Raw genomic sequence first — 25,327 nt, forward strand, 5'->3', positions numbered from 1 at the left:
GCTGGTCTCCTTGCAATGTGGCCGAAGAAGCGAAGGCGATTTCCCGCGGCCACTTTCGATGGCGGTGCAAGCTGTTGATACCTTCCACTTGTCATCCGCCGGTACACCACATCGACTTCCAGGAGAAGATCTTCATTTTGGCAAACCCTTGAAGAGAGTTGAAAACTTCTTCAAAGTACAGAAAGACTAATTGCATTGGCTTCTAACACCATTGCCAGATTTCGATAACTATTTGTTGGTGATGGACAGGCAAACAAACTTTCCTGGTGCTCCATTGGCGCAAAGCGCGTTGAGAACACAGCCTCGATGAGTAGAGTCAAAAGCGGCTTCAAAGTCCAGATTGCATTAGGTTCGAATACCGTTCGCAGATTCCGATCATTCTATTGACGATAAACACTTGGTCAATCGTAGATAAGTCAGAAAAAAAGAGCTTGCTCATCTTGCGTTGTTTCTTCGCGATTTTTAATAAGTCGGTCAACACTAATTCGCTCCGAACCATTGTATATAACACGCAACAAAGATATTACTCGGTAGTTCATGGATAACTTCATGCGGAGGGAAATTATGATAGCGAGTCTCCACGTGTCAGGTATCCCTCTGTCTATTCACTTTGAGCGGATTTTGATCCTGAAATCCGCAAATTATCGGATTTCCTTGGGAAATTTACAGTCGTCTAACTATTCGTTGTATTGATCTACTCTTTTTCCGATAATTATGGAGCTTCTATTATCTTCTGCATGACTATTGGAAATAAGCAAATATTCGCTAACTCTATTCTCTACTGATGTTCCATTTTAGCCAAAGGGATACCTCCCATGGCTACTTTCAGCAGGTATCCCTAAAATACAACCTACGAAGATGTCCATATTTTATGTGAGAAAAAACAAAAAAAAAACAGTATCTTCTAGCACAATAACGAATGTTTATCCATGTTCAATTTATGTTCTGAGATCTTTAGAGGCATCGAAGATCTACACAGGTCAAACCGAATGATTTGCAGATTGAAACGAGATCTACAGTGAGGTTGAACTCTTTTTTTTACAACACAAACAAACAAATCATTGTTGTTCCTCAAACGGAGCTTTCATGATAACCGGCTATACCCTGTGCTGTGTTTAGTAATCGACATCTCTCTGGATAGAAGATGCACCTGAAACAAACAGATTTTACTTAAAAAAAAAATCCCTCACACTGTCTTCCCCATCGTCACAAAATTTCAAGAAAAACACATTTACTTTGTTGCTTTTTTAGAAAAGAAACTATTTTTTCCGCATTTTCACGAAATATAAATATTTCCGTATTTTCACGAAATATTTTCATCCATAGTTACCATTAATGACTCCTGCAAACTCTGTACAGTAGCAGTTAAACTGATGAGCACATCTGTTAGCGCTTTTAATTAATTGATAGGTAAGAAATATTTTAAAAAAAGAAGTGGATAAAGAGAGCTGTAATTTAACAATTTATAAAGCCTCAATATAATGATGTGTTAGCAAACGTAGCAAAAGTCATGTGAAATTAAATTCTCGTTTATGACGTGTTAGTTGTTCTACACACGCTTTTCCTGAATTTCTAAGACTCGCAGATCAAAACTAGAACTAGAATCTAAGAAATCACGTAAGCTTCGTAACATTTTTTCACAAGAACGAAAGGGAAACAAATCAAAGGGAATTTTCGAAAGTAAAACTTTTACGTACGTTCCTTAAGCAGGTTACTGGATGAAGCCAGCAGGTAGAAAGAAAATCATGCCTCATTTGTCTTTTAAACAAAGAAAGACATAAAAATAAACGGCAAAAATAATTTTTGCCGAAGTAGAGAGCGCACCAAGCAGCTTTTTCTAAAAAAAAAAAACTTTATATAGGTAGATGGTTCCATGGTTCCACTCAAGACTTGCCCAGCATGTTACCGTGTTTTACGCATAAGAGGAAAACCTGTAATCTAATTGCTATAAAAGCTTCGTTGTAATACATGTCTATAATTTTGTATCTGCATTAGAATCCCTTCAATCCCTAATCAAATTATAGATATTGAACCCATATTAACAAATGTGAGAAAAGTTACATAAAAATAGATTTATTTTCGCCAAGTGCTGGCTGATATCCGTAGATTTCTACAGTATTCCTTTAATTTCTGTGGCATTTAAAAAAATCAAGCGCATACTAGCTCTAGAAAAAAGAAATTTCTCTTTTTTCCTACTAGAAACAATGTTTAATAAGAATACCATTAAAGAAATAAGAAGGGTAATACAAAGAGAGAGGGCCACACATAAATAGATATTTTGCGACGGGTCTAACCTAGATCAAGGATTATAGTGATCTCCAATACGCGCGAACAAGTTGCAATACCGTACATACTATATTATAGAAGTAGCATAACATAGTGTCATATATCATCGGAGCGCAATTTGCGCAACGAACGCAAGCACATACCGTCCGATCGAAGCGTTTTGAGTTACGCGGCAACATCGCGTGGGCGGTTTTACAGCACGGCTCAGTGTTTGGCTTCGACTTTGGTTGCGAGGTTGAAAATCCTCCACCTACGAGTCAGTTCGTTGTCAGCGCTAATCAGCTTTCAAGTGACATCGTTCATATTCTTCTCGTCGTGTTTTTAATGGGAAAAAAATTTAAAAGAGCGAAAGAGTTCTCGGAAACTCCTTCACGTTTTTGAGAAAATAATTCAAGGAGGAATTAAATTCAAGAGAACATTACCAACAAAATCCAGGTGCCAGGCAATAATTCCAGTATTTAATTAGAGCGAAGCAGCTGCTTATTACTGTAGGGAGATTAGGAAGATAATAATGAAATAAAAACTTATTCTAAGAAACAAAAACATAGTAGATAACCAATTTAATACTGAGAATATCGGTTTTGAAGTAAAAAAAAAAACTAATGTGATGTCTTAACGCAGGTTACTTTCTTCTTCACGATGCTTACGTCTAGTCCTAGTAAATTATAGGTTTTTTTTTTTAATTTCACCACTACTGTTACGTTTCCTTTGCGATTAGGGTCATAAGTCAACAAAAACCTCATAATCTCGTATAGAAAAGAAGAAGAAAAAAAAGTGCAGAATTTTTTTTTTGCTTTCAACGAACTACGGTATATATTTTTAATTTTGAGAATTTTCTAGAGTAAGATTCCCTGGGAATTATAGGAGTTTATTCGACAAAGGGTTTATGGATTCACTCAATGGGTCTCTGATTCCCAGCACAAACACGTCTAAAGATTGATGCTCCTGATCAACTAATCGATAATAGCGGTCAAGGTTAGGTCACGCCAAAGTACCACTGGTACCATTTCAATACTTCCAACTACCTCAAACTTCCTGTAAAATCTAAAGTTCACAGATCTCTTTGCTCTCTTTTCTTTTTCTTATTTTGAAATTCCAATATTGTCGCCTTCCGATGTGCTTAGACCGGTGAGCTTAAAACATCTTCGATTGTGATAGGTCAGAAAAAAAGAGTGTATGTCAAGCAAAGGAGGAGCGTCGTGGTAGACGCGTCGCGGTCACTCGATTGAACACATTCTGCGCCGAATTCATGTATGAGTGTATTCCTTTTCGCTGGTCTTCTTTTTGAATTTTTGAACATCTTCACTTTTGATGAGGTTGTGACGCTATGCAAAAAATTAATACCCTCAGGATGGTTTTTCTTCAGAGATTGAGTATGTTATTAAGGAGAGCAGAATGTCTTTAATTTACTTTCTTAAAACATCTATAATTTATAATTTTCTCTTATATAACATCTTATAATTTAATTTTTAAACTCTAATTAACCACGCAACCTCTTCAAACTTACTATAAATCAAGGGCTCGTAGTGAGTTATGCTTTCAAAAACTTTTATGACTCAAGAATTACTTATTCATTGCAATTACCAGAACCATAACTACAGCAGAACTCGCTTATTTATTTATGAGCACTAAGAACGTTAGTCTGGAGCGCAACAGCAGTAACTAGTAAAACCCACTGAACTTTTTTTAAACCACTGAGCACTTTCTAAAGAAAAATTGCTCGCCACTAAACTGATATTCATCGCTGTAGCGTTATGAGACGTAAACTGCTTACTTTTCAAAAATTGATAAATATATATTACGAGTTCCATTACTGTACATTAGTGTACTACATTACTGTATGTTCCATACAACACATCTCCCTATATCCGTCTCCAGAACCAGAATAGCATCTGGAATGATTATTTGTGTCTTCATGAACTTCATGAGCGTGGATTCGTCGAGACACGTTGGTGTCTCCTTGAGCATGTTCGCTGGATATGTAAAGTCTCGGAACCATTCGAGGAAAAGTCCGAGGAGTCCTTTTATTCTCCTTCATCCCCCTTATCTACACACACACTTTAATTTTTCGTGTTGGAAGAGGAATTTTAGTTCGAAGGAAAGAAGGTGGCAAGCAGTTTAAGTACATAGAATAGCCCAAAAACCCCAGGTGACAAAATGGGCACTAGCAAATTACTTAAACGATTGCACTTCTTATATGCTTGTACCTACATTCCCCAATTTTGCATAAATATATCTATATATATATTTATATTTATATTTACAGTACGTAGATAGTCCTATACGATAAGATGCCAATCAATACTCTCAATTCCTCTTTTTCTGGAGTCAAAATAAATTGGTACCAAAAGTGATAAAGACACCTTCTTTATACAGTGGTTTGTATAGGGATTATCCGACTTCGAAGCATGAAAGGAGGCTTTCAAAGATACTCGAATATCACCATCGGACCGGAGCATACGTGGGGACTACGAGAGGTTCTGTACGAGAGCATAGCGTGATCATACATATTTCGTGAATTTCGTGAATGGGATTTGTGCCGCCGGTTCTGAACAGAACCGCTGTCGGTCATGGACAGTGGGAGCTTCTTTCTCGTTCCCTACATTAAGATAATTGTAGCTTACCTCTCTAAGTATAGAGCTGGAAATTGCTGAGCGTAATCTGGATCTCAGAAGATTTAGCGGGGATGAGCTTCCACTTAGAAAAAATGTTTCGACAAAAAGCAGGTCTATGTATAAACAATTATGTTAAGTACTCGATAAAGTTTGTCTACGCAAGGGTGTAGGCCGTATGCGGGCTAGAAAACCTCTATGATCCTGAACCAAAACGTTTCTTGAACCAGAACGCGTTGACTCATCCCAGCGGGGTTGACGAGAGCAAAGCTTTTTTTACCTTTTTTACCTATGAACCCTTTCTTCGCCGCTTACAATCAAATTTCACACGGAAGTGGTTAATTTCTCGGGAACAGTGGATGATTATCGGTTATACTACCGAAGGAATTTATGATTAGGCTTATTTATTTGGTTTCTCTTATTCATTCTTCAGAGTTCATTTAATTTCCTCTTTGTGGAACGTTTAACTTCCTTGAAAAAAGGAAACTCAAGTCGGACAGAAGTGAATAACACATTTTGTTGTTTAATTAATATTGTCGTTGCAGACAAAACATGGGTTTTTCAATTCATCCACGTAAGAGAGTCATGCTTTGTACCCCTAACCATTGATTACGTAAAGTGTCACCATAGATCTCTTCCTACGTAGACAAAACATATTTCTATGTGGCATAAATGGTCGGGCGGGGGAAGAAGGGAAATACAAGTTTCCTCTTCGTCTAAGCTTTTCTCGGATAGTTTTGTACAAACATATTTGTTCTAATATGAATTATGGTTGGAATGGAACAGAAATGACATCCACTACTACTCACCAAATATGACAGTTGTCATTTTTATGAGTACTAAACATACCACAGCTGTCTAGAATATTAGGAAAATTATCTGCTTCACCATCTAATAAATCTCTTAGAGCATACTGTAGAAAATTCTTGATAATTCTAGAAGCAGCTCAGTGCTTTCTGTTGCCACTAGACAAAGCCTAATCAGATCTTAAACAAAATATCCAGCATCAACAATCAAAAAAAATCATGAAATTATAAACATGAATTTCACATTTTGAAAAACACTTAAAATAATCTGGATTAGGTGAAATCGTATAGAAGATGTAGTCTAGAAGAAATGAGTTCCTCTTTGGAATGCAAAAAATGTATGGAAATGATAAATCTTTGAATAGACACTATTGGAGAATGCTGCACATCGTTCCCGTTTGCACAAGGCGAATTTCTCTCGAGTTTTTTATTGGTATTAAGTTATGTGCTCTCCTATGAGAACAGAGTCAAATAGCGAGGCTTTTTGGCATCGCCGCAGGGTTGATACGAAATTAAAGACATCACCCTACGAATCTGAGGTGGTACGGATTTCAGGTGGAGTATTGGTATACGGGATCGTAGATTAAGGAGAGGGATGATTTCGTCCACTTCCTAATTGCCGTAAAAAACGGCCCGGAAGATGCGGTGTGTGCTCACAGTTGGCGCGCTCCAATCGGACTCGTTGTATAAAATAGCACAGCGAGTGCAGCACAGCGGTAGTAGATTCCTTAATTTTGGGTTCATGCCTCAAAAACGCCCTAGGCCAACAAGGCCTTCCATACGTCCGTCGTCGACAAATTCGAACCAGACTTCTTCGGGAGGAGAAAAACAGTGAACTTCTACATCGCCTGGTTTCCGCAGGTCATTTTGTAGATCATATACTTGTTCATAAATCTCTGTCAGGCTGACGCGACGTCGAACGTATTAGCGCATCCCAAACGGATTGATCAGCGCGGTACTCTTTATCCTTTCATTAGGATTTATTACTGTTATCGTGAGTATTGTGATTACCACAAAGTATAAATAGAGTGATCTTAAAATAGGGCACATGGAAAAGAAATGTTCGACTTTTACCATTTACATAAATGTCAGAATATCTGTAATTGTGAACGGATGACCCTCAAACACGTGGGTCAGTTAGTTACCGTAAGACTACTGTACAGAATGTAGTTGAGTGATCTCTTAATTTATGAAACACCGTGCACGGTAACCAGGGTAATCAGGCATGTCATGTTTTCGTATAAAACGGCATACAAAAATTTTTATAAAAACAGCCACACAAATCAAGCTACATTTTTATAAATCCCTTCCCTTGCCAACATAAAACTATCTCCCGACAATTTTCACTCTTTCCATTCTTTTCACTCAACTCTATTCTTAGACTTAGAATTTCGCAGTTTCTTTCGTTTTCTGGAAAGGACTGTGTCTCTCGCTACTGCGTAACGACCTTCAAGACGTCGAAAGGTGCTATCTCTCTCGCTCAAAAATATTTCACAAAGAAGATCTACAATCGTTCGGACATGCAAAATTATAAGCTACTTGAGCGAAAAAACTGGTTTACCGAGATGTTACCGCTGTTCACTAATGGTACGACTAGCAGGAAAAGCGTAGGGCCAGATTCGTTGGGAAATAGGTGAGTTCTATGTATTTCTATCCATTTATCCTTTTTCCAATGACGGATTATTATTTTACTTAGTGTCCGGACTATACTTGGAAATTTAAAATCTGCACCATGTAAAATTAACGACGAAATCAAGGAAAGAAGGTTGGTGTTGATCATTTTCTGTTTCAAATACTGACTCAAATAGTCGTTGATTTCGCGCTTCAACTCTGGGACGTCACTCAACCCAGGATGAATAAGTGGATTAATTTCGTGGGCACTCCGGATTAAGTCGACCACGCAGGGCTCAAGGGCCAAATATATGTGTTACGCAAATTTTGAACTGATTATAACTTTTTTATTCAATTTACATCACATCAACCGTCACCGGAAGCACACGTATGTGTTCTGATGCAGTAATGCCTAACTCGTCATCTCTAATTGCTAAGGTGCTTCTGTTTACTATTTTTAGAACTTCTCGTGGATATCTCTTCTAATAACATCAATTCTCTTAAAAAAAGAACCTAGAGAGTTTCTTTTCCTAAAAAATAATCCACTGCAATTAAGTGCTAAAAATGTTCGGATTAACTAACCACGAAGAGTAGGACGGTGCAATTGCTCGGACATCTCGCAATGTTGAAGTACCGGCGTATCGGAGTTCACGAGCAGAGATCAGCGAACACAACAGAACGAAGGAAAGCCAAGCCAACATCTTAAAATGTCTGTAGCTTCACTGCATTTACTCACAAAACGATTACAACGAAAATAACTAATCAATACCGAAGTTAAAAATTACAAGAAAAAACACAACAGGAAACAAACAGGGAAAGCTGGAAAATATGAGAAGTCCGCTCTTCAAAAACGTCAGATACACGCTAATTTGTAAGCAGATATCAGCGGGAAAATGTCAAATAGGCGTCGACGTTAATTAATTCTATGAGGTCGACTTACAGAACTCACTTGATAATGGGTCGGTGCATCGTTCATAAGCAAAGCCTCGACTAAAAATTTGCTCAACTCTCAGTCGAGCTCATTTTGGAGTTCAGAGGAGAGATCAGAAGAAGATCAAGAAGAAGAAGAAGAGAGAGAGAGATCAGAAGAACCATCACATCTAAAAAAACTGAGAGCGGGTACAACTGAGTGCAGAAGACGACTGCAGCTCAACTGTCGACGGCAGCAGAACATAAACAGACAGCTCGAAATGATTCCCTTTTATATATCAGACGGATCTCGCGTCATCTAATCACGGACCAAAAAAGTGGAAGGAAGTGACAAAACCGCAAAGAGGTTTCAAAGAAGCGGAAAAGCGCCTGATTCTTTCTTAGATTTGTGGATTTTATTCATTTTTCCTTTCCGAGAGAAGAAATATAGATCCGCTTAGCGTTATCTTAACCAAAGTTGTTTAATGTCAAATCGGAGGCAGCTTTAATTAATTTCGAGGAGGTGATATTCTACTTGAGCTTATTGAAGAGGATAATAAACCTCGTAAGAAGATTTCTTCAGTAGATTCTGCGTTAATAGGAAAAGAAAAGTAATGTGAAGATTAATGTTATTTGAACATACATCTGTTTTTGTCTCCTACAGCTTAACCTAAGGACTATTCGAAGTAAAGCAACCACGTTGTCATTTACGATAAATAGTTGTCACACAGTAGGAATAGGTCAACTGAAAAGTGATGTAAGTTTCTCGGAAATGTCTTATAGAGCCGAATTCAGTTTAATTTAATATTTTAAGAGATTTCCCCTGTGGAACAAGCATTGTGAAATGTTCGAAATAAAATGCTATGATTTATTCGTATGTGCGGTGAGGTATATAGTCGCTAATTATGCCAATTTATGCTCTTTGATAACTCAAGGGAGAGAAATCAGAAACAGCCAGTCGTGGTCGCCGAGGTTCTCAAATACTGACCACATCTCCAACAGAATAGAGCTGATTTATGGAAAGGGGCGGAGCGAACAGGCAGTGACGGCAGGGGAACGAAAGTAAGTTGGATACCGTCAGCGGAGAACGTAAATGTATTAAATGGATACAATTTCGATGAACGGAAAGAGTCACGTTATTTTTTCTACTCCAAATGAGGGGAAAATGACGAATTCTGAAGCTACTGAGTAATCAGTGTTGAAAAACTTTCTAATCCAGGGTCCCATCTGTATCGAATAACTTCTGCATGTACTGGATGTGATTTGCATGTATCACAGCAGAAACGTTTTCTTATTCCTTCAAGATCGGAGGCATTTGCAGCCACCGCTAAAAGCGTCTCAGTTTGTCCAACGAGGCAACTTTTATAGCCATAAGACTGCTGGAATCAAGTACCTTCAGGTGAAATTCACAGCTCGTGCAAGTGTAACAAGTTGTTTCGTTGGGTAATTGTATCACTAATCCTGGACAAAACCTAAGATCAAAAATTTGTGCTAAAAAGCTGCCCTTAACGCAGTCTAATGAGTTCTACAGCTAGAGAACGCAAATGTTATTGGATATACAGATTTAAGCTCCTTTTAGATTAGTGAAGAGAAATACAACCTTAGGGTATCTCTAGTATTAGGGTCCGATTAAGATAAGAATAATGGATCCTTAATCTTGAAAGAACTTAAATGTGTATGTGTTGCATCATCTCTGATGAAAAATCAGGTTAAAGGTATCATCCCACGAATTTCGGGTGGGACGGATTTTAGGCAGGTAATGCCTATACGGGGTCGTGGATTGTGGGGAATTGACATTGAGGGTGGTTCCGTTCATCTCGCTCTGAATTGGTGCAAGCGTAAAAACCGTGTGTAGAGTGAACGTAAACTGTAAACCTTACGAACGCTGTTTCTTAGGACGGCTTCTTTTGTAACCGTAAAGTGTAAACCCTGTACGCTGCTTCCTAGGACGGGTTGCAATGCGCAACCCTTGCACCCCGCCTGCGATTTGTGGAAAATCCATTCGGACGCCATCGTAGGCAATTCATTTCATTCGACGAATCGCAGGCGGGGGAACAGCGGCAACAGAAGCTATCGTAAGGAACAGCGTTCCGGGGTTGTCCGTTTACAATGATACAGGGAGAGATAAACGGGATCACCCTCCTCCCCCACAATCCGTGTAGGCATAACCCGCCTAGAACCCGTACCACCCCAAGTTCGTGGGGTGAAGCCTTTAAATGCTATTTTAGGGCTGATTACAGAAAATACTTCATTTCGTTAGATCAAATAGTTTTTATGCATCACGCGAATGTAAACCTTTGAATCTTCCATGTTGATGAGGATTTACAACGGATGCGAATGATGAGGGAAATCATGGATAAGGAGAGGAAAGCTCTAATCTTGGTTTTGATAGGTCCTGATCTCTTTGAAAACTTAATTAATCTTTCGTAAGATGAAGAAAGTCAAAAAAAAAACATTTGATAAAGAAACTCCAAGCGAATCACTAACATGAAAACATGGTCTCCGTCTACAAAAACATGTTTATCCATATATTTACGTGGGCGGGTGTAGCGCAATCGGTAAGAGGTTCCGCTGTCTGTGGTCGGATCCATCGGAGGTTCGAATCCGCCCTTTCTGCCAACCAAAAGCTTCATTCCTCTAGGGTTAATGAATTGGTAGTAGGACCAGACATGTCTGGAAGAGCAAAAACACTGATTTGATACATTCGGCTACCCTCCGCATGTCAATGTACAGGCAGGACAGGTGTTCGTAATCTTCAAACGCTTCTGAATTGAATTAAACGTCGTTGGGTGCCCCAGTTGCATGACTAAATGCTAGATAACTTTGTACCTTTATCCTTTGTATGTTTACGTGCGCACAAAGGATAAAGGATAAGTCTGACTATGCTCTCATTGTTACTATGATATTATTTTCTTCATTTGAAACTACAAATCTGAGAAAAAACACAATGACCATTTGTAGTTATCTCTTTAAAAAACATTGAAGCCTGGACGCTGTGTAGGCTGCTTTGAGATTTTTCCACTACCCATAAAACATACGTGGAAGGAAGTGAATGTGAACACAAATTATTCAACAATATGACATCTATCAATCCGGAAGTTTGTCGTAAATCAAACATGTCAGATGTCGATTGGAGTATTTTTTACTAAAGAAATAGTCACAATGACGTAGAGCAAAAATTGGGAATATGCTCTCCACCAGCACAATGTTGGAAGCGATGATAGCACTGTGAAAACCATCGAATTGGAAAAAAAATGTCTCGCAGAGATCTTGGCTAACAGTATGATATACAAAATAAATAGGATTCTTCACATATTTCTCTCATCGGCTTGTTTCACGTCCACCGAAATAAAACAGATAAACTTCCAGCAGCAGCATGACACTGCAAGCTATACACTAAAAAAGCAAATAATTATTTCTCGTAAAAAGTTAGCAGATAAGAAAATAAACAAATCAGCCATTGGATTTAAAGGTAGCATGAAATTGATTATGATGGAATCATTCCATTTATACATAGGTCTGCAAAACTCAAGGACGACGTCGGTAAAGAGACGTAACATATGTACTAAAGGCATCGTCCCACGAATCTGAGGTGGTACGGATTTCAGGTAGAATATTCTTATACGGCATAGTAGATTATGGAAAGGTGGGTGATTCCGTCCATTTCTTCCTAATTGGCGTAAAAAAACGGCGAAGATGCGGCGCGTGCTCAAGGCGCTCCAATCGAACTCGTTGTAGAAAATAGCACGCGGGAACGTTCGAAGTCGTATCTTCCGGGCCGTTTTTTACGGCAATTGGGAAGAAATCAACGGGATCACTCCTCTACGATCTACGATCTCGTATACGAATACTCCACCTGAAATCCGTACCACCTCGAATTCGTGGTGTGATGCCTCTAAAATCATTGTAATGATTTTGATGAGTGCAAATGATTATCAAAGCAATTAACCCTAATATAATGGACTTATCTACCTAATAAACAGTGAAAACGAACTAGTATCCTACTGGGAGCTTATTAGCCCACTCAGGTGACATCAATAAAATCCAAGACAATATATCTCAAATTAGATTGACTGTGAAGAAAGAAAAACAAAAAGTCAATCTGCACAGACTGATCTTTCTGCTCCAATAAATTCAAAAGCACTTTGCTCGTCTTTGAACTGAGGATGTTTATAAGTGGACTGAAGAAATGAAAAACTCCCCCTAGATTTATTGGATTATTTTGCAATTTTGTCTGTATAAATTGCAGCTCTGCATCTGCAGCGTGTTTGTAATCCCCTCCAGTAAATTAACGCTCGTTAGATCCGTAGTGCTTAGCTTGAAGCAGAACTTTTCATTTGTTCTAGCCACGGAATGTCCAAGAGAAAAAAGTCTCACGGATCTACTACAACCTAACGCTGTTTTCTCGGGAACACCGAAGTTACAACCATCTACTAAATGGAGTTCATCATGACAAGCTTCTCAGCAACAATTGTTTGGCGTCTTTATTAAGAGCTAACGTTTCGGCATTATCACTTCCATCAGAGCCTGGAAAATCAAAACCAAAAGTGAGTCAGCCTTCTTAATGCTTCACTATATCCGAAGAAAGTTTACAAAAACGTAGGCATCACCTCTTCGGTATCCGCTCCAGAATTGCGCTTTCCTACAAGCGAAGCCTACCTCTCAAATGTACAACCCCACTGATCAGCTCAGAAAACATTCTGTTCCCTCTAGGTATGGATAAAGAGGTACGGAGCTCTATATGTCAAGCACTTATCCAAATGATGGATAGTGCAAATACACCCCAAGCGATAGCTGGTAGTGATCGCTCCTATGACTGGCTCCAAACAACTTCGACGTAGATTGCAGATATGGCAGAGAAGGCGATTGAATTATACCAGAAGTGGTTTATCGTACCACTTTGTAATTACGAATGCATAAAAAAAAACAAAGAGCCACTATGCATTCGTCTGAGCCATCTAAAGTGGGTAACAAAATTTCCCATCTATGCGAAAAAAACTGTCCTGCCTATTTGCTTGGGCGGGCGCCGATGATGCTTTTATTTGCCGCTATTTGCTCAATGGGTTCTTTTCTCACAAGGAACTCAATGATCATCGCAATTCTTCTCTGAACCACTTTGTAAAGAAGTTTGGCTATCGGGTCGGGGGTCTTCCTCGAATGCGTTTGATATTACCTGGTACCTAGTCGGTAACAGCTCTGCTACAACAAATGTCTTCGAAACGCATCTCAGGTCTGACCCATCTAGTTTTCCTCGAGAAAAATTTCAATTTCCCCCCGGGCAATGCGTAGATCGGATTCAACCCCACCTTTAGTCCTGCTCTGAACCTCGAATCATCATCGTCGAAAACCTGGGCATTTCGCAAGCGAAGGAAAAATGTCATAGATAGAACGCTCACGGCAGCATCACTGATCTACGGTCGCTGACCTAGGACTGAAGGTTCCTTCCATTCACTTGTAGACAGGGTCCTAGCATCACCCTTTCAGTTTCAGCGTTCTATCTATGACATTTTTCCTTCGCTTGCGAAATGCCCAGGTTTTCGACGATGATGATTCGAAGTTCAGAGCAGGGCTAAAGGTGGGGTTGAATCCGTTGGCACGCAGCAGGATGTCCAGTTCTTTTCGCTACATTCTCGATGTTCTTGTATGTCCTTCAAGCTGCTCGTTTGGTCCTGTTACCTTCACTCAGATAATCTCATTCCGTTGAGCGTAAGTGAATGCATCCTTCCGCAATAGTGTCACGCGTATAAAATTAAGCGCACGACACAAATAATAGGAGCAAATATACGCTACCTTGTTCACTATATCCTTCATGTTGTTGTATCCTCTCCATGCCGCTCTTCCTCCTGCCCTACTGAGAGGTCATCTCGTTCAGCATTCCCAGTTTGAATATACATAACTGGAGTATCGGGATACTCGTTCAATTGGGTCGTGAATATGGTCATGAATCAGAAACCCATCCGTTCTCCATGAACATCGTTTTGTCTAAGGTCAGCTAGATCGATCTTTTTGTATACATTTCATCAAATTCGGCCAATATTCATTCCAAATAACCGATGCTTGACCTTATCAGAACGGTATCATCAGTAGAACGAAGTTTTGGAACTGCAGACAATTAACCTTCGCGCCCATGTTTTCCAATTCAAACTTCGCATTACGTTCTCGAGTGTGGCACTGAATATTTGGATGAGATTATGTCACCCTGCAGACCCCTCTGGCCACGTCGATTGTTGCATTATTGTAAAGTTGAGAAATTTTAGTCGTAGATTTGTTATATAACTTACAAAATACATATTATCTTTATGTATCGAGTAGGGACATCCTCGTTGCCCAAGGCTTCCATGACCGTTTCAATCTTAATTGAGTCGGAGTCCTTAAAATTGATGGATGTGAGACACAGCGGCGTCATAGGCTCTGGAGATATTCACGGCGAAATACATCTTGAATGTTTCGAAGTATAGGTTGAAGCCGCGATCATGCCCTTCGGGTACTGGATGATAGATCGTAGCGTATAGAACACTTAAGGCGCTTCGGAAAACTGCCCAAAGCCAAGTATTGTACAGAAAGAATAAATCCGTTAAGATCACAAAAGAATAGTCAATTATCAGCATATCTGAGGGTTTTCATCTGCGGCACGAGCCTCCGAGATTCATAGTGATGACTTCTTCTTTTCTGGGCCTCCAAGCTTAACTCAATTCCTCATAACCATCACGCGATAAAGAGATACGCGTGTTAGCTCGAATGCGAGATCGAGTATTTTCGTAGCTGGGCAGAACTAATTCTGCTTGTTTCTTGATGATAAATCCCATAAAATAAAATCTTATAATATTTGATGCTAATAATCTATGGTATCCAATGGAGAAGAAGTTCATCACTGCTGTTAGGATTTTGTGTCATTGTTGATATTCTTGAGGGCATTTCGTCTCTGGCTCGATGTCGTTCTATTTTTCGAGATCCTTTTCTGGCGAGAGCAGAACAATTTGAACGTCGCGAAAAAGCCAGGTTGTCAGGATCTCCTTTTCTAATTTCTGTAGGCGATTCTTAAAACAAATTATAGAAAAGATCTATGGAAGGAAATTTCCATTTTCTAGACAGAATTCTGAACAACCCAAGGTCGTGCTAGTCCATTTCGTTAAAGGCATCACCCCACGAATCTAAGGTGGTGCAGATTTCAGGTGGAGTATTCTTACAAGGGATAGTAGATTATGGAGAGGATGGTGATTTCATCCATTTCTTCCTAATTGCCGTAAAAAACGGCCCGGAAGATTCGGCGCCGCACAAGGCTGGCGCGCTCCAGTCGGACTCCTTGTAGGAAATAGTGCGCTGGAACGCACGAAGCCGTATGTTCCGGGCCGTTTTTTACGGCAATTAGGAAGAAATGGACGAAATCACCCCCTACTCCATAATATACTATCCCGTGTACAAATACTCCACCTGAAATCCGTACCACCTCAGATTCGTGGAGTGATGCCTTTAACACCTCGTCAGACAGGAGTAATTAAGGATACTGCGCAGCATGTAGATATCATTCTCCTTGAGTGACAATCTGGGAACTCTGCTATTTAGTGCTAGCTTCGCCAATAGGTGGGAGCCGTCAGTTTCCTTTTCCATCGGTGGTCTTGCTTAGCGTTGTTGCAACGATATCGAGGCTTGGCAGGGAAATAGTAGATTGATGGGAAAGAAAAAATAAATTCCGCATACAAATCGTACTATTATCATGAAATTTTTGTGACGACGGAGCATTAGAGAAAATAAGGATATAAAAAATTAGATTGTCCGTTCAGAACATGCTATGCTCCCTTTTATTTTTGAATGAGGTGACCTATGAGCCTCTTGCATCTGTGACGCTTCAGCTTTTCACGGCAGTAATTTCTTAGTGTTCAATTAAAATAATAAGTAAAAAGTGCAGCAAAAAAGAGTCTGTCCGTAATTTCATCTTATTGTGTGTGGTCAACGCTAAAATTGAACTAATTTACGCTTGCAAAAGTGTTTTCTCAGAACAAAAATGTCTGGGGAAATTGCAAATAACAAAATTAACGAGCAATCGGACATAAACGTTCTCGAGTACAAAAGCGGTGCAGAAACTCACATGACGTTAGGGGAGGACTACGAGATGTTCGTTGAGATCTCAGAAATGTCGACAAAAAGTGAAGGTGAGAGGACCAACACTCCTGAATCTTCTCCTATAGATCTCGGGATTAAAAAAATGTTCTGTTTCATGGCTACTGTGATTTCATTCTTCAACTATATAATATGTATCCCTCCCAAAAGGTTCGAGATAAGGCTAGTATTTTAGCTCTAATCTACGAAAGCGATCCATTTTGCAAAGCTTGTTATCAAAATATTAGTTTTATTTTATTGTTATTTTTACTTTCCACTCAATTTTTGTATTCTCTCGTTGAATTGTTTTTTTTAATGTTTTTTGTATTTGGCGTTTACAAAAAACAAATGAGATACGTGTGAAAGTATTTAAAAAAAACTTTAAAAATTTAGTTGCTCTGCTTAAGACGTATCTAAACGATAGGAAAATCTCTACAAATAATAGTAACAAATAATAATATTATATTAATGGTTAATAGACTCTGCCGAATAAAATGGTCTCAGCGAATCACATATGAAATGATAGAACTGGAACCTACTGAAAACTTCACGTTACACTAATTTCAATGAATAATATCGTGTAAAAAGGACCGAATCTAAGGCTGTCAGTGCGCAAAAAGCAGTAAGTACATCGCCAAAGAATAAAATGCTCTCCTCGCTGTTATATGTAGTCACTGACTGCTCAAATAATACTCAAAAACTGAACCTAAAAATTATGAACCTGAATTTAATCCGAATAACATGCGGGCGGTTTGCACCATATTAGTATACTTGTCCAACTCACGACAGAGAATAGGAAATGAGGTCTAGGAATGCTTAGCATACGGAATATGTTTATATTTTGCATACAAATGCCCAATTATTGGTAGGTAGACAACAATTTCTTAAGGATTCTTCATGCATGTAAACAGTTCGAGTTTTTATTTTTTGTTGACTGACAAACTACTAATTCTCCTTTTACTGTCTGTTTTTGAATTTTTTCGTACCTTTTTTTAACCTTTTTTTTAAAGCTATTCCAAGCTTTCCTTCTCTTACTCAGAAATCTGCAAAGATATGAATGCAGAATCAATTCGAGTGTCAAATTACTAGAGTTCAGAAAATTCGAAAAGAAAAATGCAAAGAAGACAGAGTTTGAGGTCAGCAAGAGAGAACTCAAATCAGAATTTTCAAAAAGTTTAGTATTTAACACTTAGATTACCACGTTCTCCGAAAAAAAGAAGTGGAGACGTATCTGCTTTTAAATAAAAGATAGTGGCAAAAAAATCAGATTACTTTGCATACTTAAAAGTCCACTGTTAGTGTTCGTCGAGATAGTTAAAGGCAGCATACCACGAATCTGAGGTGGTGCATTCCAGGTGGAGTATTCGTATACGGGATAGTAAATTACGGAGAGTGGTGTGGTTCCGTCCATTTCTTCCTAATTGCCGTAAAAAACGGCCCGGAAGATGCGGCGCCGCACAAGGCTGGCGCGCCCCAGTCGAACTCGTTGTAGAAAATAGTGCGCCGGAACGCTCGAAGCCGTTTTCTACGGCAGTTAGGAAGAAATGAACGCAATCACCTTTCTCCCCATAATCTACGATCCCGTATACGAATACTGCACCGGAAATCCGTACCACTCCAGATTCATGGGTGATGCCTTTAAATTCAGACCATTTATGCTTCTGGTGTCGTAGAAATCTAATGAGGACGAGAGGACCGAGGACATAATGGAGCAGAAGTCAACCGATTCAAAGGTGTAGCAACCAGGCGGTGCGTCGAAAAAAGCTAATGTCGAGTATAAAAATAGAATATGAAATGCTCTGTAATAGCTGCATAACTCTTTTTCCCCTCAGTATCGCCTGCGAAACAGTGACTAGCTCTATTATGAAAAAAGGTTATTGGTCTAACTCATTTACGCGTATAAATTGGAATATAAGTAGGTGTAGCGCAGTGGTTGTTAAGAGACTTCGCAGCGACAGCAGCACGGTTAATGGTTCGAAACCACCGCATGCCAACCAACACATTCATCTATGGTTGCTTAGTAAATTAGTGCGGAACTTGACTGACAGGATAGAAACATACACTTGATACGCCTTTGCGGGTGATTGTATAGTCGTTTATAAAAATCAAGCGATTCTGAATTGAACTCGAATGGTTTGGCAAATTTCCCTCACCACTCCCTATCGATTGGTCAAAGCCAATCACTTTATTCTCCATCATTTGAATGAAGCTAAATACAGATTACTGGGACTCTTCTCAATCTTACTTATTTTCGAACCAAAATAGCACATAAATTAAAAGATGAGATCCGTAGATGAGAAAATAGGTGGGAATAGGTAGAACACTCCTCACATGAACTGTTTAGCCGTCTCAATATTCGAGGTTGAATCCTAACTCTCACATACCAAATATTGATTCATCAAGGAAAAATACAGCACCGTCTGCACATCCTAAAATTAAAATTCAAGTTTGATTCTCATTTCTGGATTGCAGCGCAGGATTAGAAAATGACGTAACAACGCCACGTTTCCAATCTTTTTTGCCAAGTTTTTTTTTTTTGTGACAAGCTGCTTTCTATTAGAAATCTATTAGAAATAACAACTTTGTGATTTTCACGTGCATAGGAAAATACAGTGCGTGGAACAATCATTTTTAGAATTTCCTCTGATTTCAATTATCAAAGTAGATAGGGAAGTTGTTTTTGAAGAGATGAAAACAGAGCGACAAGGAAGAAGACGGGTGTTCTGCCTAAAGCGGATTTCAGTGTCTGAAACGTGAAACTTTATTTTTGATGTATCGTGAATCAGCAAGTAAGGAGATCAGTGGCCGACGCAATTGTGGAGGGGTAGGGGAGTTGGGGATGGGGGAGGGCGCTGCGTGGCGCCCTTATTTCTCGACGCTATATCTTAGTTTTTTCTCTTAATCTTAGTCATCTTCCAAGACTAATGCTTAGGTCCTAGAGCCCCGACTGACTTAGTCATTTCCTTCCACAAATAAAGGAGCCACTGAGTGTCCCATCTTCACAAAAATGTTATCCCATTTGAGTAATAACCGAACTTGTGGTAAGATTTTTTTATGTCAAACTTCAAAATAGTGAGAACCTGCAAGGAATGTGGAAGAGGAGGAGTAGAGGGTTTGGTAAGAACCCAACAAGAGCCTTACACAAATTTTCTTGAAATTTTCAAAAACATACATGAATAAGAATAGTCATCTACAAGTGAAACCATAATGAGAATAATAAATCCATAATAAACCCTATATTTGTAGCCTGTCCTAATTCAAGACGCAAGAATGTCTCTCAGCGTAAAGAAATTACTCGATTTACTAGAGATAGAAGTAATCATTAGAGCTTACAAGGACAACAAAAGTGACAACATTCAGCACAAAAAGTTCCTCTTTAAAGGCATCACCCCACGAATCTGGAGTGTACGGATTTCCGGTGGAGTATTCGTATACGGGGTCGTGGATTATGGAGAAGAGGGTGACTCCGTTCATTTCTTCCTAATTGCCGTAGAAAACGGCCCGGAAGATACTGCTGCGAGCGTACCGGCGCCGTATTTTCTACAAGGAGTTCGACTGGAGCGCGCCAGCCTTGCGCACGCTCCGCATCTTCCGGGCCGTTTTTCAACTAGGAAGTCAATTGCAGTTAGGAAGAAATGCCTTTAAGCTATCCTCTCTCGGTAGCCGCTTTGCCACCGAAATTTTGCCACTCTACATCTCTGTCGTCTCCGATTTGAACAGAGAGGTCCGCTGATGCAATCCTATGGAAATTATTTAACCATACTCTCCACAGCACCAGGAGTGAGATAGAATAGAAACTCTGGGAGTAAAACTCGATGTCCGACAGCTACATCGTCTCCCTTCCGCCGATAACATCGTTCTTGTAGCTGCAATCAGCAATAGATCGTGACAGAGGAGGCAGAAGGAGGCGAACAATTTGAGTGACAGCGCACAAGTGCATTGAGAATGCAGTGAGGGAAACCAAAAACGTCTGTCTCCCGCAGTTCTATCCTTTATCAATTAATACATTACAAGATCAGACAATAGAGACACTACAATTTTTACCAAAACAAAAATAAACTACGATGGGCGGACATCTGATTCGTTTCAATGACAACAGATGAAAATTAGCAACTATATTTTACGAGAAGACGTCAACGCGACTGTTAGATTTTTATAAAATCGGACTCTTCTGAAATAAGAGGAGTGGCTTGTTTTGGAAACCAGCAACAGCTGTTCCTAGTTCCTAACGAGCAATCTTCTTGCTTTGACCTATGCCTCAGAAGATTGGCCACAGAGACGAAAATGTCGTCAGCCCCGAACGCCCCATCATTCATCAAAAAGATGGTGCTAGGAGTAATGAGTTTCATATTAGCGAAGGAAGTGAATTTGCACCATCTCCCTCGGTCAACAGTGATCAGTGATCCTATCGAATTTACTAAGGGATAAAGGATAAAGTGTCTGGCGTTAATCAATCTGCTTAGGATGCGCCCCCACGTTCACTTCAATTCAGAATCGTTTGAGGTTGACGATGACTTCCAGTCAGGTCTGGTACCAATTTATCGACCCCGAAAGGAGGAAAGGCTTGGTGAGCACTAGGGCGGATTCAAACCTCCGACCGATCGTGCAGGAAATAGAACCTCTAACCGCTACACTATACCCGCACTCGAATTTACTAATAAAATTAAAATTAGTGCTCGGACATATGAAAGGTTTTAGCAACGAACGTTATAGAAACAGTGAGTGGCGCTAAGCTGAGCCACAACACAACTTTGGTTCGTCCGTTTCCAATTCAACTGTCCACTTCGACTCCGAATCGGTGTCACGGTTGATTCAAAATGTCCATTGTGCTCTGAGAAGCTATGACTAACGAGTTATTTGCGGAACGTCATTCTCTACCGAACATTTTTAAAATTGTAGTATTCTTTTATTTTAAAAAAAATGGAATGAGGATTAATTCTCTAACACCCTAATATTTCGAATCTTGAATCACTTCAAAGAATATGTAAAAATATTGGGAATGGCTATATTCAGAAAGAAAATGTAAAGAATGTAAAGAAAAATGTGCCTAAAGAAACAACTCAACAACTTTACTGCTATTTCCAGGAGAAAATCACGAAAATTTTGGTGATAGGAACATTATAGAAAAAAATTAATTATATTATAAACAATGGTCGAGAAGATCATAACCAATGGTGAAAACTGTTTAAACAAACTTCCCCCTACTAAAGTGTGAAGAATGCGAATAAAAACGAGTAGAAATATTTACGAATAAAAAAAAGTGGGACAGTATCCTTTAATCGCCGCACTGAAATGAAAATAGTTCAGGTTATTAATCATTTATCTTTGCTACATATATGGCAACCGCATGAACATTGAGGTTGGAACTCTGGCTGGCGTTTGACCTGCGCCAACGTTTTAAATAATTCTGATGTTGATGACGAGATTCGCCTTAAGTGGAAGTTCAGTGGATATTTTGTTGACTTGTGATCAATTTCTGTTGACTTTCATAGTTAATACGTCTCGTTATTTCAGCTGACAAACATAAATCGTAGGACGTTTTCCACTTTTCTATTTACGTAAGCGTTAGCGTCCAACTATTCCCATCAAACTTTCAGTCCTAAGATTGTAAACAGCTGGGAGGCATTCGCGTACTACGCGAGAATGAATCCACGACTTCTATTTTAGGTGGAAATTTTGTGCTTTGATGAGGATTCAAATATAGCGAGTGAATAATGAAGGACGTGACGTGTCTGTCCTGCAATCCGTTTTCCTACGTCAGCATTCGTCGACAACCCTAAAGATTTTGAAGAGAGCTCCAAGCGTAAATGAACTGAAGCTTTGTGGCCTTCTCCACTGCATTCAAATCACTTTTAATAACATCTTGCAGAGGCATTGGAAGACAGAGTGGTCCCAAACCTGAATGGTCCTAATCACTTCTATTTATGGTATCAATTTTTGCCATTCAATGCAGCAAATTCAGTAGATGTGGCCGGTGCAAAGTCCTAAAATTGCACCAGTAGCACGGATTCGAGTCGTAAGCCAGAAGAATGCTATATTTTTTAACCGAAAAACTCATTTGTTATTTCTTTGCGCCAATTTTTATCAACACTGATCATTTTTCAAAGGAGCATGCGAGTATATTACTGACATCTTCAAATAAGAAAACGTTTTCAATGCCAATATATTTTTAAGGTCAGAAAGTGTGCAAAATGTAAGAATAAAATGGCAAACCACTCGGTTATAGTAGGAAGAAACTGAAGATGTATTTTTGAGTGAGCGAGCAAATCTGAAAAGGAGATTTTTGAATAAACAAAAAGAGAAAAAAATCAAGACACTTTCGAAGAAGTTTGCAAGAAAAAAAACTGTTGCATCAACTTTTTGTAGAATGTCTGAATCTAAGAATATCTATCTAAGAATTCCGGTAGTCAGAAATGACGAAAAAATCTAATCTGAACAATATAGAAACATGGGAGCATAACGTAAGCAAATATGCAGGTACTTTTAGTAAATGAAAGAAATTCCATAATATCGAATCACTGACACCAACTATATTGAGGCGTTTTACTAACGCGATTTCCTTAAACCTCGTTAAGAGGTGGTGACGTGCTATATTTGCCATTGACTCATAGTAAAAGCATAAAAATAGAAGCAAGCGAAATCACCTGCGAGGGATTCGCATTTCAGAGGGGAAGCGATGAAAAGGCGAATTAATTGCAAGAAAACTGTAATCACTGGGTCGAAAAGCAATTAGTAACTCAAAACGAAGATATTGCGAATTATTTGAGCGTTAAAATAAGTATTATTTATTTAATTTGTTGTGTTAAAATCACTTTCACTTACTAACTTCAGTTTTGAATGGTTTCACTTTTTTAGAACAATTTAAAATATTAAACTTAGGTCAGGATTGATCTGTGACCAACAGCTGTAGATAACATATATTTCTTTGATCTCTCTCAAACATGTGAGAAAAGAAATTTGAATCATATGGTTGAAAAAAAATTAAACGGATAACAATATTTTAAAAGTGTCGGTAACTGAGCAGATTGCATTCAGCCAAAATTCTAGTAAATGACATGAATCAAAGCATAATCCTAAACGATTTGAACCAGGTACAGTAGAAGTAGCTCGAGATCCACATTAATATTTCTGGAGTGGAGAAACAGCGGAGCTTTGTTGATCTCAATCGGATTATTCAGTAGAGAACCCGATTCGCGAAATTGAAGCAATGATGTGTTTAACAATTAAGAATAAAAGGGCTTTTATTTCATCATGCGTGAAGGTGCCAATTTTCTTTTTACATCAATTGAAAGACATTCCCCCTCCTTTCGGAGTGAAGAATAAGGAGGCATAATTGTACTCATAGAAGGAGAGTTTCATAATCTCTTTGAAATGATGGCCAATTTCCATGTCGTACTGCATTATATTGTATGTCTTCTATGTTTCTGCGAGTTTGAGCCAGACCCAAGGCTGATATGACCTTCATTCTCGGCTAACTTTCAGTACGGTCGCTTTTCTATGACTCGGAAAGAGTGAAATATAAAAGTGATTTATACGGAGAGATGTTCTATCCACTCAACAAAAATCCCTAAGCCTTATCCAGCACTTATCCAGTTAGTAGAGGAAGCGCAAACCGCGGACTTGGAATTAAAAAGGATTTGAACAGCCGCTGCTAGGTACCCGAGGTAAGGTGGTGATTAGCGCTGCTCCCACGAAACTGAGAAAAATTTCTCCCTTTGTTTTATTTTCGCGCCAAGATAATGTTAGCAGGTGTGAAAGACGATAGCAGTTACAATAAGAAGACAAGTAAATGTAAAACGTCCGGGTATCGCTGAAATTCTTCTACTGGTTCTCCCTTCGCTCAGTTTCCACAACTCGATGCTGTGAGACCGTCCAACGGTTTCTGACTCCAGCTCACCGACGTCGTGGGACCCGTCTCACTTCCATCTGAAACTTCATCACTCTCACACACACACACAGACACACACACACACAAATTGTTTCGTAATTTTAAATGACTAACTTACCCACTGTTACTGCTAATAGTCTCCTCGGATTAATGTAATCCTGATTGATGTTCCACACAACTAGTTTCGGCATGTCATTCCTTTTCAGACGCATATAAATCACGTAAAGGTTAAATTGCAATTCGCCCACGTATGTAAGAGCCGACTGGTGCAGTTGCATACGCGGCAGCGCTCGAAGAAGCGCGGCGGGGCCAGCGGTACCGATTGAGGTGAGATCCTCGATTGCTGCAATCGAACTGCGTGAATGAGTGGAAGTCTTACCACGATCAGAGCCGCAAGCCCCGTCTCGTCACTTCCGCCTACGCAAGCACACCAGGCTTAAGTTTTAGGTCCGACTGTAATACAGTATTACATCACCACGAAAAAGAAGAGCTTCACGATTGGAGCTAAATGAGTTGTCGCGAAGGAGCATTTGCCTTTCCGCGCCTCCACACACCTTCTCACTGGGAACTTACCCATGTAACTGGTAGTCGAGTTTATCAGCTGGATTTACTCGGGATAAAACTCTCGCTTCGCACTCGATTTCGAGGCTGGACTTAGGCAAAACTCCAACAATCTGTTCGGTAAATTTAGCTGGGCTTTTGTGAGGTATGCTACGAACCATTCCTGAAGGATAAAGCGTTTAGCGTTAATCCATTTAGGATGCGCCAACGCGTTCACTTCAACTCAGTCGTTTGGGGTTTCGGACCGCGTGTCTGGCCTGTAAATTGACTTGTGCGGGCTAGCCGATGTATGAAGTCAGTGGTTTTATCCTCACAGACAACCTAATCGACTTTGGACAGATGAAAGGCTTGGTTGGTACTAGGGCGGACTCGAACCCTTGATCGATCTTGCAGGCAAAGACGAACTTCTTGCCCACTGCGCTACACTCGCGCCTTCTTGGGGCAGTATTTTGAAGGCTTTGTCGCGAAACAGCATAATGTATCCGCGGTTCATTTACTTACTTTCATTTTGATTCAAATGGAAATGGTAAGCTGGAACAAATAGGTTTTTCGTTCTT

At 39.5% G+C, this 25,327-nt stretch overlaps 1 protein-coding gene across 1 annotated transcript; it reads right to left on the bottom strand.

Annotated features, from left to right (window-relative positions):
• Positions 1-1,071: 1,071 nt before the first annotated feature.
• Positions 1,072-24,931, bottom strand: RB195_019906 (uncharacterized protein; the record flags this gene model as incomplete). The annotated part of the gene is made up of 4 exons (XM_064187968.1): positions 1,072-1,150; positions 7,898-8,016; positions 22,535-22,589; positions 24,783-24,931. 4 exons carry the CDS (start codon positions 24,929-24,931, stop codon positions 1,072-1,074), a joined length of 402 nt encoding a protein of 133 aa, XP_064043849.1.
• Between the last annotated feature and the right edge of the window lie 396 nt (positions 24,932-25,327).

Source organism: Necator americanus, chromosome II (genome assembly GCF_031761385.1).
Source record: "Necator americanus strain Aroian chromosome II, whole genome shotgun sequence".
NCBI classification, from domain to species: Eukaryota; Metazoa; Nematoda; class Chromadorea; order Rhabditida; family Ancylostomatidae; genus Necator; species Necator americanus.